At 46.5% G+C, this 19,373-nt stretch overlaps 1 protein-coding gene across 4 annotated transcripts in view; it reads left to right on the top strand.

Annotated features, from left to right (window-relative positions):
• igsf11 (immunoglobulin superfamily member 11) overlaps positions 1-19,373 on the top strand; it is a gene marked incomplete at both ends in the record, with an annotated part of 85,873 nt that overhangs the window by 16,914 nt on the left and 49,586 nt on the right. For 2 of the 4 annotated variants that reach the window (XM_084441652.1, XM_084441650.1), the window contains one exon: positions 7,442-7,471. The exons of the other annotated variants lie outside the window; for them this stretch is intronic. In XM_084441652.1, the coding sequence (XP_084297778.1) occupies positions 7,442-7,471 (30 nt within the window). The remainder of the gene's footprint in view (positions 1-7,441; positions 7,472-19,373) is intronic. 4 annotated transcript variants of the gene reach the window in all.

Here is a 19,373-nt window from a genome sequence, read left to right as displayed (position 1 = left end):
CCTCGCTCCCCTGTCTGTCTACCAGCGGATTCCTGGTAGAAAGATGTAGCGGCAGACCCCCCCCCAAAAAAAAACAAACAAACAAAGCACCTGTCCTTTTGATAGGAAACAAAACAATCATAGAATTTGCCTTTAAGAAGGCAGCCAAATGAATGACTGTATGTCAGCTTAATTCTCCACATGGTCTCTAAGTAGAGACAGTAGGCTGGTGGGGGTCTGTGGTGTGTGTGTGTGTGGGGGGGGTCTGTGGGCTGGTGTGGAGGCATTGATCCTGCTGACAGTGACTAATCCTCATGTACATAAGGCATCAGATGAGGTCAGGCCCGCCCTGATAAGAACCATTTCACTGGGACCAATTTAAGGTCTAATAGCTTAGATGTGGAGGTTCTCAAACCCAGGCATCCCCTGAGGGCATTACTAACTGTGTGTGCGTGAGTGTGCATGTGAATGTGCATGTGAGTGTGTGTGTGTGTGTGTGTGTGTGTGTGTGTGGTTGTGTTAACAGATGAATGTTTCAGACCTCTATTAATGTGTCAGACCTCTGGTGTTTTCCTGGTGTAAGCCATGTCTCTCTTGTGCTGTGTAGAGAGAGAGAGATGTCTTCTACATACTGTTCACAGGATCATTAAACATATTTCCTCAGTATCCAGATCCACCCCCATCCCCAAAACCCCTAATCATCAGTTTGAATAAACTGAAACGCACACACGTACGCACACACACACACACACACACACACACACACACACACACACACACACACCCTACACACATGCATCCACGCACATGCATGCACACGCACACACACGCACACAGACACAAATCGATCTGGATTTTCTCGATCCTCAGCATCTGTGGTTAGCTCCACGCCATAATACACCCTCTATAGTACGTACCAATGGTACCCCCAGGGAAGAGGGTCTGGCTGTGGAATGGCTGAGTGACTCAGGGCCTGGTCTCTCTGCTGGTCTCCTAGTGACTCAGGGCCTGGTCTCTCTACTGGTCTCCTATTGACTCAGGGCCTGGTCTCTCTACTGGTCTCCTAGTGACTCAGGGCCTGGTCTCTCTACTGGTCTCCTAGTGACTCAGGGCCTGGTCTCTCCAGCCCTCTACTGGTCTCCTAGTGACTCAGGGCCTGGTCTCTCTACTGGTCTCCTAGTGACTCAGGGCCTGGTCTCTCTACTGGTCTCCTAGTGACTCAGGGCCTGGTCTCTCTGCTGGTCTCCTAGTGACTCAGGGCCTGGTCTCTCTACTGGTCTCCTAGTGACTCAGGGCCTGGTCTCTCTGCTGGTCTCCTAGTGACTCAGGGCCTGGTCTCTCTACTGGTCTCCTAGTGACTCAGGGCCTGGTCTCTCTACTGGTCTCCTAGTGACTCAGGGCCTGGTCTCTCCAGCCCTCTACTGGTCTCTTAGTGACTCAAGGCCTGGTCTCTCTGCTGGTCTCCTAGTGACTCAGGGCTTGGTCTCTCTGCTGGTCTCCTAGTGACTCAGGGCTTGGTCTCTCTGCTGGTCTCCTAGTGACCTCCTGGTCTCCAGCCTCTCTGCTGGTATCTTAGCCCGTGGACCAGTGTTGTGCAAGTTCACACGTTACATGAGCTAGTTCAAAGTTCAGTTCACAAATTAACTAGTTCAAGTTCATAGTTCACAATTTAAATTGTTGAACTAAGTTCACAGCCCCAAAAATGAACTAGTTCACAGCACATTCTTTATTTTAATGCGCTGCTCCAAGATATTATTTTTTCAATAGAACCTCCTCTTATCCATCCATCCCCCAATCATTGGCACAGACCATTACAGCGATTACTTTATACGTTTAATACTGAGAAAATGTCAGCAGTTTCCCATTATGCAGAAAGTGAAACCAGAGGTGCAGCTAGGGGTTAGCCTACTGTAGATGCAATGGTCATATGGTTTTCCACCAAACCTTTTGCGCTGTTTTGTGTTCATTTCGGCGGTTTTCGCCTGGAAAGCCCCACAGTATATCTGGCAACACTCGTGAGATTAGTTTACTATTGCGGTAGCGGCGTTAAGCGTGAGTGAACATCGCTCACATTCACACTCAGCAGCTTCGGATGGGTGCGTTCAGTTCCCCGTTCAGCAGACCCCCAGAGGTCTCTCATTCTCTTCAACCTCAATCCTCTAATTAACGGAGCCTCCGATTGAGACCAGCTTGAAGGTTCCAGTACGGAGGCAGTTTGAACTGTGTCTCCGGTTCTTGGCGGAGGACAGAGACCTTTCGTTCTCTCCTCTTTCCTGTCTTGTTTCTCTCCTCTGAGGGTCTCTCCGCTGGGGGGTGAGGTCTCCCTCGTCCCACACGCTGGGCTTAACTAACCTCACAGGCTTCATTTGAGTAGAGGAGCGTCCCTCGTTGATAAACAGGCTCCTCAGCTAATATCTAATTCATCCACAGTCTGTTCAACTCCAGATTGTTTGTCTTTTGATTCTGCATGTGTTGCAATTACATTAATTAGTAGGCTACATATTTACTCGATGAGAATTAGATGTTTGCCCAATGACATCAAAGTAAATTGAAGATGGTGAGTGTGAGCAGAAGATGTCTGTTAATCTAATTACAAAGGTTTTTTGTGTTCATTTATTTACAAAGGCGTTTTGTGTGTTAGTTTAGGATGTTTGGGATTGGTTTGGCTTGGCTTGTCCAAATAGAAGAACACCGCACAGTATCTCTTGTTAAAGATGCTAGCGTTCATTTAGGTGCAAATTAATTTTATATATGAGCAATATTAAAAGGTCTGATCATCAATGATTAATAGTCTTTGTGTTGCAATCTAGGCTAGCCCCCAAGAGGCCGTGAGCTGAAACATACAGGCTAAAGCAAACAGATCATTCTCAGTAAAGGAAGACATGTTTTACCACTCCTGTCCCAGATCCTGTCTGGAATTATCTGGCTTCATCAGAACAAAGAAAGATTTGGAGGAAAAATAATCAATATTATAATTATGTGAAGTTCATATTGTTATTATTTTAATTTATTTTACACGTTGGCGCGCACACACACACACACACACACACACACAAAACATGTTAATGAATTCTCCTGAAATAAACATTTCCTGCAGCTGAAGGAGAGCCAGGTGCTCTCACTCTGGGTCGTTAAATCATGTGTGAATTCACATGAAGCCTCTTTTCTTTAAACCGTTTTTATTCTCAAAACATCTCCTGAGAACTCAGGCAAACTAAAGAGGCCTGTGATTTGTTTTATTGAAGTGATCAGAACTCAAGAACCGAATGCAATATTGTTTTGCTACTACTACTCTGCTGAATTTCTGAGAGAGAAAGATAGAGAGAGAGAGAGAGAGGGAGAGGGAGAGGGAGAGGAAGAGGGAGAGGGAGAAAGAGAGATATTACCCCTTCCCAAGAAATGTTATTGACATCAGTCTGAATCCTTTTGTTTTAAACATCCAACAGTACCTTTGTGACTAGTCACAAGCAGCTAGAAAGGAGAAAGGAGCTCTGAGTAATTGCCATGTGGATAAACACCAAGACAGATGTTGGAGAAAAGACAACTGAGAGCAAAGCTAGCAATGATTAAAACAATACATGTTTAGGTCGTTTTTTGCATTGCTGTGCCTTCATACAGTACGTGTGGCAAAGGGGTTAGAGTCAGGGGTTCCGCAGTCTCCATGGTAACTGGATGTTCTCTTGACGGAGCGGGCTGCGCTGGCGCCTCTCTTCTGGTGGCTGTTTGGCTGGCGAGCCTCAGAATTCTCACCAAACTAAAGAACTCAAAGGTTCCATTAAATGTTCCATGTCTATCCTAGACAACCCCTCCCATCCCCTCCATGGCGAACTGTGGCAGATTGGGAGTACTTTCAGCCACAGGCTCCTCCCAGCCAGGTGCAATACAGAGCGGTTCAGACGTTCCTTTGTGCCAGCGGCCATCAGACTGTATAACAGTGCCTGAGTGTTCCATGTGTCATAGAGGTGTGCACGTACTGTATGTATGTATGCATGTATGTATTATGTATGTATGTACGTACTCCTTGACTCATATACTTGTATAGTTGTATATATTTATACAGACTGAATGTATGCTGGTATAGATATATCTTATTCTATTCTTTACTGCCCAGTTATTACAGTACATATGGATGTTTGTATATAGCCCCTAATATCCCTTTTTATGCTGCTACCCCCCCCTCCCCCCACACCTTATCTAGTGTCTCTTTCTTTTTCCTTACTCTATCTTGTGTTTCTCTCCTTTCCAACCTTTCTGTAATTTTCAACTGCTGAAACACCAAATTTCCCCCTGGGGGGGGATCAATAAAGTCTTATCTCATCAGTCGGGAAATTGTTTGGTATTTACATATCCAGGATTAGCACCTGTAGCACTCAAATGTGTGTCTGCGAATTGTCGATTAAGATGTTTGGGTTTGCAACTTATTTCTTTGCTGACGCGACCGAAACATTTCTTGTGCAATCCTATTATTCACACCCAAACACACTCTCACAGTGTAGGGCTCTTGTCTGTGGGGTGCAGCACGTAGCTCAGGAGGTAGAATGACCGGCTGGGGATCGCAAGGTCCCCGGTTCGATCCCAGCTTCCGGAGTGTGCCGAACCTTGAGCAAGACAAAATCAGGCACATGCGGCACGGTTGGTTGTTTGTTGTGTGGAGGTTTGTGAGAGAGACACTCGCCTCTACACCGGATTTGTGATCGCCCTATCAGATCCGCCAGACTGTCATAGCCCTGGTACTCCATAGCTCATTGTGGCCATCATCATCATCATCCAGGGTTCAGCAGAGGCAATGTAAGGCTTGTTCTTATATCCAGGTAATCTTACAAGATTCAGTTTTACCCCTGCATTTTTCTTCTGAAGAAATTAGTATATACACACACATCTCTTTTCCAAGTGTCAAAAATGGTAACTGAAGTGATGCAGGAAGACTCACGACATTGACGAAGAGCCTTTGAGTGCTTGAAACGTGTTTTTTAACGTCGGAATAAAACAAAAAATGCTGGAGCTACCAGCAGTTGCATGTCTTCCTGTATTCCTTCAGCCCTTTTCCTCCATCATCCGCCCAGACAGGCCTGTCTGAGTCTCAGCTCTCTTGACCCTATACTTGACAGCTGATGATTGCCTCCACATATCTGGAATGAGAGCACTTTAGTGGTACAGCCACGGCAGGCTCTATTAAAAGTCCACCTACACGGCCCCCGAAAGCTCTCAATGCTCGCACAATCAACGCAGAAACCCCGCTCTGGTCCTCATAGCTCCACACCAGGTCAGGCAGAAAATATGGAAGATTATTGTTTTTTTTCCCCTCCAGTGCTGGTTTATTTTCTCAAGGCCTATATAATGGAGCTTATTTAAATGGCTTTTAACATGAAATGGGGAATTTTCAAATGTGCCGTTCACTTGAACAAAGTAGCCTTGTACTACGTGCTCAGGCTATAAACCGTTTTTCCAGCTAGATTTGGTCGGTTGACACTAATGTAGTGTCTTGTAATAATGGCATAATGGTATTCCATATAAGTGAGTGTGCTTTGGTGGCCAAATTGTCTTTGTAGCACATTATTTACCCTGATTTGTAACGCAAGGAATCAAACGTCAGCCTATGGAGAATGTTAAAGCCAGTGGAGTATGAAATAGACTGGGTTGGTGTGTGGATCTGGTGAATACTAAATGAGTTTGGTCCTCTAATGCAGAGGGGTGTGCTAGTTCAGTACGCGAGCCCTGACTCCAAACCGTGACTCCAAACCGTGACTCCAGACCCTGACTCCAAACCGTGACTCCAGACCCTGACTCCAGACCCTGACTCAAGCTCTGACTAAATCTGACTCTAGCTCTGACTCCAGACCCTGACTCAAGCTCTGACTCTAAATCTGACTCTAGCTCTAATGTAGTTTGTCTCTCCTAACTCTAGTTTATTTTTCTAGTTTAAATGTCTAGTGTAGTTTCTCTCCTAGTTCTAGTTTAGTTTTCTAGTTTAGTTTTCTAGTTTAGTTTTCTTGTGTAGTTTCTCTCCTAGCTCTAGTTTAGTTTTCTAGTGTAGTTTATCTCTCCTAGCTCTAGTTTCATTTTCTAGTTGTTTTCTAGTGTAGTTTCTCCTAGCTCTAGTTTAGTTTTCTAGTTTAGTTTTCTAGTGTAGTTTCTTTCTCCTAGCTCTACAGTAGTTTAGTTTTCTAGTGTAGTTTCTCTCTCCTAGCCCTAGTTTAGTTTTCTAGTGTAGTTTATCTCTCCTAGCTCTAGTTTCATTTTCTAGTTGTTTTCTAGTGTAGTTTCTCTCTCCTAGCTCTACAGTAGTTTAGTTTTCTAGTGTAGTTTCTCTCTCCTAGCCCTAGTTTAGTTTTCTAGTGTAGTTTCTCTCTCCTAGTTCTAGTTTAGTTTTCTATTGTAGTTTCTCTCCTACTGTAGCTCTCATACCGTTGCTGTGGGGTGAGAACCTGGTGGAAACAAGGCTGCTCATTGTATTGGCAGATTGTGGGACAACAGTCGATATTAGCACGGGGCCATGTGATCTGTTTGCCATATAATGAGGATGGTGCTGTGACTGTGACTGCTCACAGGGCTATGCTGCAAACTTTATCCCCAGTTTGCAGTCTGAGCTGTGTCTGTGTGAGTTTCCTGTTTCTTTGAGTGTGCGCACATGTGTCTGTTTATATGTGTGTGTGTGTGTGTGTGTTTGTGTGTGTGGTGGGAGTACAGAGAGGAAGATGTATGCACTATTATTAGATTATGTACTGTACAATGATGGTTTTAATTAGGTGTCCCATGTCACCCGGGATGGAACACAAATCAATACCTGTCCTGAACCCTGACGGGCCTGGCTTTGACAGAGCAGAGGCTGGCCGGTACACTACTGTATCCATTAGCCTCTCACTTTCCACACATCTACAGTAAAATACAAGCCTTGAGTAACTGTGAACACAATAGGAATAACCTGTGATAACCTACTATAGTATGGCTAATGATGTGTTGCCATTAGGAGAACATATAGGAACTCCTGGAGGTAAATTGACTGCGTCTTAATTGCTTGCCAGTGGAATAATCAGCTCTACGATCATTCTGCATAATAAGTACATGTACAGTACCTAGGGATGCACCGATACTGTACATCTGTATCGGCCGATATTTGCCTTGTTGACTGCCATCGACAAATAAGATGACGTTCACCGAAGGTAGTGGCCGATGTTTAGAAAAAGGTTATATTAAAGATTACTGTATTTCATACATTTGTGTGATTGAATTTGTACGCATTTGGCTTTAAAACAGTTCAATTATTTTATAATGAAGATTAATTTGTTTCCCTGGGAGAAAATAAAGAGGCAGTGAATAACAACAAAAACAAACAAATAAATAAACAAACCAGAAAAACATCAGCATCAGTCAGCCAACTGTCGGCCAGATTATTATTTTAAACATCGGTATCGGCCCAGAATTTCACATCAATGACGCTTTCTCTCTCTCCTTCTTTTCACAGGTTCGAGGTTCGATCTCCACACAGGACCAGGTAGAGTTACCACCTCATTATCACTGCTGAGAGATAGTACAGCCACGTGCATTGGTAGGGTACTGTAGCGTTTGATCAATTAGGACAATAATCAATTCATTAATAAAGGCCAGATGGTGCCTTGTGGTGTGTGGAGTTTGAACGGGACTCTCTGGAGAGAGATCATGTTCATGACGGGAGTCTGTCACATGACGCTCTTGGGTATTGGTTTTCCCAATGGTCCTTGGCATTCTGATTGCACAGTAGTGATTGTGTTTGGAGAGACACTACTGATTGGTGTGTGTGTGTGTGTGTGTACATATCAGTAAGTGTCTGTGGACAATAATTATAGCTGTGAACAGAACATGAGTGTGAGAGAGTGTTGATTATTGTTAGCCTGGAAGTCAAAAAAAATAAAACATATTTTTTGCGATAGTCTGAACGTCTAGCCGGTCAGAACAATTTCAATGGCCGGGAGTAGGCTACTTGCCTTGCCAATCAGTATAACTAAACATTTGCCAAATCTGAAGAACGGTGAAAATGTCTTTTCCTCTGAGAAACTCCTACTCTTGTTCTTGTTTAATTGTTGTTATTGAGTCACTTTCTGCAATAACTGCGTTTATGGCTGTTTATTCTAGCAATGTCAACATTACTGCTCGGGAGTATTTCACGTCATCAACTATGACACCCAATCAGGGGCAGGGTCCCCACTGAGGGGGGCAGTTATGACGCAGTCCCTGATCGACCCAGTTAATGTACATTGTAATTTCTGCTGAGGATGGCGACACCAGCCTAGATGATAGTGTGGTCAGTAACTCTGTCATTAGTCAGTCGTCAGATCCCCTGGGAGACAGCAAAGCTGTAGAAGGACACCAGCAGTCTCTGTGAGATGTTATTCCTCCTGAGCACCCTCAGAAAGGGCAGTCTCTGCTGGGCCTATTTCTGCAGAGCAGAGGTGTTCACACTCCAGGTCAGGCCCTCCTCAATGTGGACTTCCAGGAAGAGGACGTCAGTCACCTTCTCCACACAGTCCCCGTTGATGGTCAGTGGTGAAATGTCCGCTTTCTTTTTCCTGTAGTCTATGATGAGCTCCTTGGTCTTTGCGGTGTTGAGGAGCAGGTTGTTCTCTCTGCACCACTCTGACAGCTGCTCCACCTCGTCCCTGTAGGCGGACTCATCCCCTCCTGAGAAGAGCCCGACCACCGTGGTGTCATCCGCAAACTTTACCATGGTGTTACTGTGGTGGGCGGGGGTGCAGTCGTGTGTGTAGAGGGTGTCCAATAGGGGGCCCAGTACGCAGCCCTGTGGTGCGCCAGTACTAACACTGAGAGTTGTGGATGTGTGATGGCCCACTCTGACCCTCTGGCTGCGGCGAGACAGGAAGCTGCTGATCCACATGCAGATGGAGTGTGGAAGTCTCAGATCCCTCAGTTTGTCCACCAGTTTGTGGGGGAGGATGGTGTTAAATACAGAACTGTAGTCTACAAAGAGCATTAGCTCCCCTGCTTCTCCAGGTGGGCTAATGCTGCGTGGACAGCTGTGGCTACGGCGTCCTCTGTTGATCTCTTCTCCCTATAAGCAAACTGGTGGGAGGAGTGATGTGGTCCCTGACCCAGTTTTTCAAAGCATTTCATCAACATTGGTTTGAGTGCTACTGGCCTGTAGTCGTTGAGGCCGGAGATGTGGGGTTTCTTGGGCAGGGGGACAATAGTCAAGGATTTCAGACAGGGTGGGACAGTGGACTGGGCTGAGGACCGGTTGAAAATCCTTGTGAAGACTCCAGCCAGCTGAGCCGCGCAGTCCTTCAGCACACCTCCGGGGACGCCGTCGGGACCAGCAGCCTTCCTCGGTGTCACGGCTCGCAGCGTGCGCCTCCCCTGGTGCTCCTCTATTGTGAGGGCGGGACCGCTGTGGGGCGTGGCGTGGGGTGTGGCCTCTAGTGGCTTTACCTCAAAGCGTGCAAAGAAGAGGTTGAGCTCCTCTGCCAGCGAGGCGTCACCTTAGGCTGCTCCAAGGTCGGTCTTCTAGTTGGTGAGATGCTGGACTCCCTGCCACACCTGCCTTATGTTGTTGCTGTCCAGGTGGTCCTCGATCCTCCTCCTGTAGTCCGCCTTGGCCTCTCTGACCCCCCTCTTCAGGTTAGTTCTGGCCTCTCTGACCCCCTTCTTCAGTTTAGCTCTGGCCTCTCTGACCCCCCTCTTCAGGTTAGCTCTGGCCTCTCTGACCCCCCTCTTCAGGTTAGCTCTGGCCTCTCTGGTCCCCCTCTTCAGGTTAGCTCTGGCCTCTCTGGTCCCCCTCTTCAGGTTAGCTCTGGCCTCTCTGACCCCCCTCTTCAGGTTAGCTCTGGCCTCTCTGGTCCCCCTCTTCAGGTTAGCTGTGGCTGTGCTGTAATGAGCCCTGTCGCCCGCCCTGTAGGCAGTGTTCCTCTCTAGGGCTGGGTATCGATTCGAATTTCAAGAATCGATTCGATTCCGATTCACAAGGTTCAGAATCGATTATCACGATTCGATTCAATATGGATTCGGTTAGTGTTACTAAAACCTGTTTTTCTAGCTGTAACCTTAATTACATGACTTCCAAGTTATGCAACACATCAATACTAGGGCTGGGTATCGATACTGATTTCCAAAAATGAATGAATGAATGAATCATTATATGAATGAATGAACTATTCATTCCTTCATTTATGCATTCATTCATTAAATAAAAGATCGATTTTGGGATTCATGAATCGATTCTGAATCATTTTTTTTTTTTTAACCCAGCCCTACTCCTCTCTTTTACCAGCTGCTGGACCTTCCGAGTCATCCAGGCCTTCTGGTTGGGATAGACCCGGATGCGTTTGTTCACCGTGACAGTGCCTATGCAGAACATAATGTAGCACAGTACAGAGAACACAAACACCTCCAGGTCCTGGTGTTCAAAAACATCCCAGTCTGTCTCGCCGAAGCAGTCCTGCAGCCGCTGAATGGCATCAGCAGGCCAGGTTTGGACAGTTTTTGTGATGGTAGGAGCAGTTTTCCTGAGGGGGGCATACGCAAGATGGCTGTTCCGTGCATCAACAATAAGTGAAAGCTGTAGTAAGACTGTTTATTTGCACCTCTGTCTTATTTGTGTCTCGTTAAATCAGTTGTACACATAGTACTGTCCAACTCCAAAAGTGGACAATATTTCTACAGCGTTCGCATCCACCAAATGGCGCATGGTGCGTTGTTATCACCTGGTATTGCTAACAATGGCTAACTTGGCTAAAATGAAAGTGGTGTTTTCGCATTTGGTTTCTGGAATGCAGTCAGCTCGGCTGTGATGTCAATCCCAACTCCACATTCCTACATCCCAGGCAACTGTAATGCAGCGTGAGTCAGCGTGTGTCATGGCTGGGGCCGCGATGCGCCGAGGTGCTCGGCTCTCTGGGTATACTGTATCTAGCAGATGGAGCGTTGTAGTGGATGTCGCTGGCCTCCTTCTGAGGACCGCAGTATTTTAGTCCTGAGTAATCCTCACCATCTGCTGTCTCTCTCACGATGTTTTTATCTATCCTTTCCTCTCTCTATTTCTCTTTCTCTCTCCCTCTCTATCCTTCTCTCTCTTGCGCTTTCTCTTCCGAGCTCTCTCCCTCTCTCTCTCCCTAGCTCTCACTCTCTCTCTCTCTCCCTCCCCCTCGCACTCCCTCTCTCTTTCCCTCACTCTCTCTCCTTTTCTCCCTCTATTTCTCTTTCTCTCTCCCTCTCTATCCTTCTCTCTCTTGCGCTCTCTCTTTCTAGCTCTCTCCCTCTCTCCCTCCCTAGCTCTCTCTCTCTCTCTCTCTCTCTCCCCCTCGCACCCTCTCTCTCTTTCCCTCACTCTCTCTCTCCGTTTCTCTCTCTCTCATTCTCCATCTCTCTTCCCCGTTTCTCTCTCCATCTCTTGTTTGTACTATCTCTCTCCATCCGTCTCATCCATCTCCCTCTCTCTCCCTCTTTCTCTCCCTCGCTCTCTCCCACCTATTCACCCCTCCACATCCCTCACTTCCACTACCATCCCTCACCGTAACAGCCTGTCAATCTTAATCTGGGCTCTTCCTAACCCAGAATACTGTTTCCTGCTGCCACTACCAAACAGAGGCTGAACGCCAGCTTCCATTGCAGACAGGATGCATGTGTGTTAAGCGGTTGTCAGTCGTACACCAGAAAAGCCAAATTGTTTTAACGACTTGGTGGAAATGGAGGAAGGCGTCTGGGAAAGGAAAACATTGCCGTCCTGTATAAACATCAGGGCTGTATCCATGGTTCCTGGTGATCCGTGCTGTGCTGCAGCACCTAGACAGCATATCTCCTTGTAGTGAGCCTGGCTGAATTACCAGGTCTTCTGAATGGATTAGTTAGGGAGAGACAGGAACCTGCAGACTCCTGAGTAGGGGGTACGCTATGTATACCCTCAACAGAGACAGACAGACAGAGTGAGGGAGGGATGGGATGGAGGAGAAGAGGGAGAAAGGGGAGGAGGGAGGGAGGGAGGGGGGGAGGGGGAGACGAAGGGAGAGTCGGAGGCATGGTGGGAGAGATTCAAGATTCAAGATTCAAGACTCCTTTTATTTGTCACATGTAATGTACAGTACAGTGACAGTGAAATGTTGCTGCTGGCTCCAAGATTATGCTACAGATGGCCTCTAATACTCAAATACTTACACATTTAAAAGTTAAAAATTTACAAATTACAAAATTACAAATTAACACAAATTACACAATAAGTACCCTTTCTATATAGTATAAGATTAAGCTAGAATGGGATAGATAAAGGCTTATATTGAATATGTACATGCTATATATATAGATATGAATAAATAAATAAATAAATAAATAACCTGGGGGTCATTGTAAGTGGTTATGTTACAGTATATACACTAAGTATCCTGATCCTCTGGGTATAGTGATACTGTTAGATAGAATCATTCAGGAGTCAGATTGCTTGCAGAATGAAGCTCTTCCTGAGTCTCTCCTTGCTCGGCCTGTGTGTGCGGTATCTCTTCCCTGACCGTAGTAGAGAGAACAATCCCTTTCCTGGGTGGCTGGGGTCTTTCAGGATCCTGTTGGCCTTGGTCTTGCATCATCTGGAGTAGATGTCTTCAAGGTGGGGGAGTGCCCCTCCCCAAGGTATGTTAAGCTGACCGTACCACTCTCTGTAGGGCTCCGATCCTGAGAGCCGCTGTTCCCGTACCAGGTGGTGATATTCCCAGTCAGGATGCTCTCGATCGCGGATGAGTAGAAGCTCTGTCGGATCAGTTGGGACGCTCTGAATTGAGGGAGGGGAGGAGGGAGGGGAGGAGAGAGGGAGGGAGCAGAAGAGAGCGGGAGGGGAGGAGGGCTGCATTCTGAAGCGCATACTTCCCTACTACATACAGTAGTATGCAAAAAAAGGATGTAGTATGTCCCAATACATAGTATGCCCCATGCAGTATTGCAAAAATACCAGTATGTTCTTCTACATCCGGTCATATTTTGCAGTATCCAAGCCAGCAGAATTTTCTGGCTATTCTGACCCACAATCCTGTGCACAGTGGAGATTATGTCACGTGCTGGAGGAGTTATGATAAATCCCAACTGGGGATGAATGGCGCTATGAATGACGCTTTATGGACTGTGATGGATGTGGTCAAATTTCAAGACGCAGTATTCTGAAAACGTAGTATGTCCCAATTGTATGCGTACTGCATATGAAATGTCCTTTCTAGGGGCAGCTGTAGTACGTACTGGTAGTAAAAAGTAGAAGTGTGCGATTCAGAACGCAGCTGGGGGGCGGAGACAGGGAGGGGAGGAGAAGAGGGGGGGGGGGGATTTTTGTTTTTCATTCGCCAGTGGTTGTTTAAATTTTTTTTTTTCTCTCTCCTGGCTCTAGTTTAGTTTTCTAGTTTAGTTTTCTAGTGTAGTTTCTCTCTTCTAGCTCTAGTTTAGTTTTCTAGTATAGTTTCTCTCTTCTAGCTCTAGTTTAGTTTTCTACTGTGGTTTCTCTCCTACAGAAGCTCTACTTTAGTTTTCAAATGTAGTTTCTGTCTCCTACAGTAGCTCTAGTTTATTTTTCTAGTGTAGTTTCTCCTAGCTCTAGTTTAGTTTTCTAGTTTAGTTTTCTAGTGTAGTTTCTTTCTCCTAGCTCTACAGTAGTTTAGTTTTCTAGTGTAGTTTCTCTCTCCTAGCCCTAGTTTAGTTTTCTAGTGTAGTTTCTCTCTCCTAGCCCTAGTTTAGTTTTCTATTGTAGTTTCTCTCCTACTGTAGCTCTCATACCGTTGCTGTGGGGTGAGAACCTGGTGGCAACAAGGCTGCTCATTGTATTGGCAGATTGTGGGACAACAGTCGATATTAGCACGGGGCCATGTGATCTGTTTGCCATATAATGAGGATGGTGCTGTGACTGTGACTGCTCACAGGGCTATGCTGCAGTTTGCAGTCTGAGCTGTGTCTGTGTGAGTTCCCTGTTTGTTTGTTATGTGCCATGCATGCAAACTTATCTGTGTGTGTGTGTGTGTGTTTGTGTGTGTGGCGGAGGCACAGATGGGCAGATCTATCCCTCACTGGCATTTCTAATATGATACTGAGAGAGAGGGAGGGGGGGGGAGGAGGAAGGGAGCCAGTACAGAGAATAAATGGTTAAAGGGGAACGCCGCTGTCAGAGCAAGTTTAGCTCAAATGTCGCTTTGTCCTCAATGAAACCGATCTGTACACACCAACATTTAACCGATCTGAGTAGTAGTAAGCTAGCTCCTTTTTCCTCTGTGGCGCACCCCCTTTATAATGGAGGTCTATGGGCCTCTGCTAAAAACTATGATGAACATGCATTTTCACGGCAGGAAGTGCCAGGAAGCCCCTTACCGGTCTCAGTAGAATGTTGTATTGTGAAATGAATCGCCGTCCCCATGTGTTGACTTGTTAGGCATGGCTAGAAGGATGTAAACAATCGTCTAGCTTTACCGCGCACGCGCATGCTCGCGCTCTCTACAACTTGCGGCGGACGTTTACAGTGTGAAAGGTATGGTGTAGTGCGCTCAGCGAAATAGTTCTGGCTCAAATGGAGCTTTTGTTTCAATATTCGGTTTGAGAATGCGATATATTTCACATGACAGCATAATGACACCGGTAAAATCACACCCTGCGCTTCCTGCCTTGAAAATGCATGTTTATCATAGTTTTTAGCAGACACTTTTATCCAAAGTAGCATAGAATAATTGCATTTATCATAGGTAGTCAGTATACCTCTCACTAGTGAGACTCTGCTGTCCTGACGTAAACTGTACCTGAAGGTAAATCAGTAAAGTGTACCTGAAAGTCACATCAGTTTGACTGGGCCTCTATTCAATATAGTTATGGCGTCCCGCTCTGTTACAACATCCTCTGTGATAGTTAATGAACCCAGAAGTTATGTGGTTGTTGGATTATTGTAATACTCCAGTCTATTATAATCTGCCAGCACTTCCGAACTCCCCTTAATTGAATGCTGAATGGGACAGTTGTAGCTAATCAGCTTAGATGTACAGTTAATGACAATATGAAAGTTGCCTGGGTGCAGAGGAGAAGCTTGTTGAATCTTAATGAGAGTGTACGGCAAGCACATGTCATCCAGCTACGCTGCCAGCACTGGAGCTGGTGGAGAGAGAGAGAGACAGAAAGAGAGGGAGAGAGAGAGGGAGAGAGAGAGGGAGAGAGAGAGTGAGAGAGAGGGAGAGAGAGAGGGAGAGAGAGAGGGTGAGAGAGAGGGAGAGAGAGAGAGAGAGAGAGAGAGAGGGAGAGAGAGAGAGAGTAATGAGGTAGGAAGGCCTGTCACTAGGTATCTTAACATGTCGTCAGAGATCCGAGCGCTGGTGGTGAGAATTTTCTGCATCCTTCCCGCTGAGAATGTCACCAGGGGACAGGTGACAGAGAGAGAGATAGCGAGCGAGGGAGAGAGAGAGGCAGAGGGAGGGGGAGGGAGAGAGAGAGAGAGAGAGAAAGTTAACATCTCAGTTTTACTGGGTCACTCTGCTAGGTTCAGCAGCGAGTATGTGTGTGTGTCTGTGTGGGGGGGGGGGGGAGAGAGGGAGTGAGTGAAGGACTATGTAGGGGAGGAGAGCAATGCTGGCTGTTCTGCCAGGCATGGTGTCACTTAAGGAGACATTTAATTATCCAAAAAACATTGCATATCGACTTTTTGAGAAATATCAGGATGATAAATACTGTATTGGATGAAATGTTGACAAACAGTCTTGTCCTGGTCGAGGCTACGGAGTGTCTGATTCAGAGTAAGGATGTTAATAGTTAATCGACTATCGATTGATTGCCGATAAGAATTAATTCGAGTAAGATTTGGTTACTCGATTAATTGCTTGTTAATGGAACAGAACTTTTTGGGGGGTACGTTATCAACGGGAGTTGCGTGAAATGTAATCATGGTTTAAGGTCTGACTGCACATGAGGGCGCCACGCCATGTAGAGGAGGCTAATTGGGATGCTGGGAAAGTTCAACGACAGAAGACAAAAAGACACAGAAATCAAGCGAGCAAAGTGCAGTCCGGCGTGGTACGTTCTTATCAATTAGAGTAATCGACTATCCTTTGTTAAGGTTAACAGTTATCGATTAATGAAATTCCTTGAAATTTGCAACCCTAATTCAGAACAGAGAAGAACAGAGCAGTTCTGTTCCGAGAGAGAGAGAGAGAGAGAGAGAGAGAGAGAGAGAGAGAGAGAGAGAGGATGTGGTTCTTTGTTATTTAACCTGAGTTCATGCGTTAATCCTCTTCTTTATGCACTGTCATCTCTGAGGGGATGGCTGCTGACACGCACACATACACACACGCACGCACACACACACACACACACATACACACACAAATGTGTGCGCAAAAAAACACTTAAATACCCCATAATTATGAGGTGATTTGTTTTGGGGATGATGTGCACCATGGCATGGAGGAACACTATGAATAATGCATAGCGGCACAGCGCAGCAGGAGAAAAGCAATAAACGCTTGTATCATCTGTTATTCTGGGGGATATTAAAGAGCAGGCCTGTGAACTGAGACCAGAACCATGGATCATGTTTCCCAGGCGTAGTTTTCTGATAATAGTGACTCCCGATGATTGGACGCTCCATTATCATACTTCATGTGTCAACATTGCTGTGAGGAGAAGGCCTAATGGAATATTCTGTTTTAAATGGAGGAACCGCTCCTGTTGAATATGAATGCTGCGAATGTGTAGGTGGGTTGGCCTGGTTCTCCTGGCTGTGAGGAACCCTTGTTAGTCGACACAGCGGTTAATGTTCTAGAACACCTGGTTCTTTATAGATAAAGGCTACCGAGCATGTTTTATTTACAGCCATTGAATAATTCAGCCACCATGTTTCTAGATGAGGAGATGCTGTCTATGAATGTTTGAGGTGTGTGAGATGTCTAATGATCCTCCTCTCCTCTCGTTATCTCCTTCTCTCCTCATGTCCTCTCTTCTTCTCTTCTTCCCCTCTCCTATTTTCCGTACCTCCTCTTCTCATCTCCTCTCCACTTTTCCTCTCCTCTCTTCTTCTCCTCTCCTCCTCTTTTCATCTTGTCCTCCTCTGCTGCTCCTCCTCCTTTCCTCCTCGTCCTAATACCATGTTAGCCAGGGCCTCCATGCTTCAACACAGCCGCTATCACAGCGTGGGTGATAACAGCCTGGGTGGATGTTCTGAGTACAGTATCAGGCTCCAGCTCCAGTCCTGTTAGTAGGCTACTTACTTCTGAATTCCACTGAGGAATGAAATGTTTCTCTCTGTCGCGCTCTCAACTCCCCAGTGTGTGTGTGTGTGTGTGCGTTTGTGAGTCTGTTCACGCTCTTTCTCTCTTTGTGTGCCTAGTGAACCCTCCTCGCTGAATTTGCAGCGGCCTCTTTCCCTCCGTTTCTCTCTCTCTCCTTCAGTCACTCCGCCGCTCTGTTTTCCTGCCCGTCGTTCGCTCTCATCCTTCACATCCCATCTCCACCTCCTCTCTCCATATTCTCCCTACCCCCCCTTTTCCTCACCCCTCTCTCCCTCTCTGCTCCGAGGGCAGCCGCCGGGCTGTCTCTTGTCAGGGAAGAGGAGCTTTCTTTCTTTCTTTCTTTCTTTCTTTCTTTTTGAAGTTCAGGACAATGTTACTCCTTACTCCCTGCCTCCTCTCAGGGTGCCTCTCTCTCTCTCTCTCTCTCTCTCACTCTCTGTCTCTCTCTCTCTCTCTCTTTCTCTCTCTCTGATCTGGGATCTGCTTGTGGCTCAGCCTCTGTCAGAAGCGCCTCCTGCTCTGCTGCTGTTAGCGCTTTAGCGTTCCGCTCAGGAACCTTTGACCCTGGGGTCCGTATCGCCTGTGGTGGTTTGTAGGACCGTGGTGAATTCAGCTCCATGGACCCTGCACCCCTCCACCCCCTCCCTCTCTTCTCTGCCCCCCCCCTGACACTGGGGAGAACACTGATCACCTGCTATTTATAGGGAGTCTCATAGTGAGATTCTGATTCATCTCTGCGTGCCCCCGAGCCATTCAGCGCTCCTCAGGCTCAGATGCAAATCGACGCCATCTCTTGTGCCATGTCTGCGTGTAATGGTCTGTAGCGCCGTCTCCGTGAGTCTGCCCGGACCCCACACCGCTGCCCGGACCCCACGCCGGGCCCTGCAGACGGGGGCATGCAGAGACCTCTGCACCCTGTCTGTCTGTCTGTCTGTCTGTCTGTCTGTCTGTCTGTCTGTCTGTCTGTCTGTCTATCTATTGTATCTATCTATCTATCTATCTATCTATCTATCTATCTATCTATCTATCTATCTATCTATCTATCTATCTATCTATCTATCTATCTATCTATCACTGACTGACTGACTGACTGACTGACTGACTGACTGACTGACTGACTGACTGACTGACTGACTGACTGGAAATTCACACAGAAAGATCTCCTGGTTGGTCCTTTGTCTGCTAAGTGTTCCTATTGGGCCCCACACTACAGAATAATAGATAGAGATGTATTAGAGAGTTATCCTCTCACCATTTCTAGGGATTTTACTGTAAAGTGTGGATTAGGAATCTGACAGCTATAGCTAATCCATGGATAATCCCACACTCTTCCCAGTGACCTCAGTGACTGTGGGGGAAATGTATCTATTATCTTTTTTTTGTTTTTCTTGAAGAGATTTGTGTTGGTAATTGCTGAAGCAGTGTGTGTTTTGGTGGGAATTAAGCGGTGCCAGTGAGAGGCTTATTGTAAAAACTGTGAGCCAGACTAGTGAGTCTGACTCACCGGCTGTAGGTTTTGGAGATAAACCTTGTCAGTAGACAACAGGAGATTCACCCTGCACCAATCAGATTCTCCCTGCCCCAATCAGATTCTCCCTGCACCAATCAGATTCTCCTGTCACCAGTCAGATTCATTTCAGACTCCTCCTCTTCTGCTATCTGCGTGTTAGCGCTTTCAAAGTCCCCTTCACTACGAGAAACAACAACCTTCGAGGTCCGCCCGAGACTATTGTGATTGGTTTAAATACTGTAAATACATTGTTTTTTCCCCCCCCGTTCCTCCAAATAGTGATGAGTGCAGCCAGAACTTTCTCCAGTGCTGTCACAGCGTAAACAAAGTAAGTCTGGCTATGCAAGACTACTACTGACTGACTGATTGACTGAGTCTTTAGGGTTGTGGACGGAGAGAGCTTTTAGGAATGACACACACACACACACACAAAATTATAATATGGACAGTGGATGTGCAGACCATTTGGCGTAGGGCACCCAACACAACCCAACCCAGCCTAGCCCAGCCCAGCCCAAACCAACCCAGAGCTGAACAGAGGAGAGGAGAGGAGATGAGAACAAGTCAGAACACAGATGAACGCCGCATTAACAGGGCCTTCTAGTCTGGTCCACGGTGATGCTCAGTCTCTGTTCTCCACTCTGACAATGAGGCTCCCAATAACCAGGCAACAGGCT

Source organism: Borostomias antarcticus (assembly GCF_949987555.1).
Source record: "Borostomias antarcticus genome assembly, chromosome: 1".
Taxonomy (NCBI): Eukaryota; Metazoa; Chordata; class Actinopteri; order Stomiiformes; family Stomiidae; genus Borostomias; species Borostomias antarcticus.
This window is presented reverse-complemented; position numbering and strand designations above follow the sequence as displayed.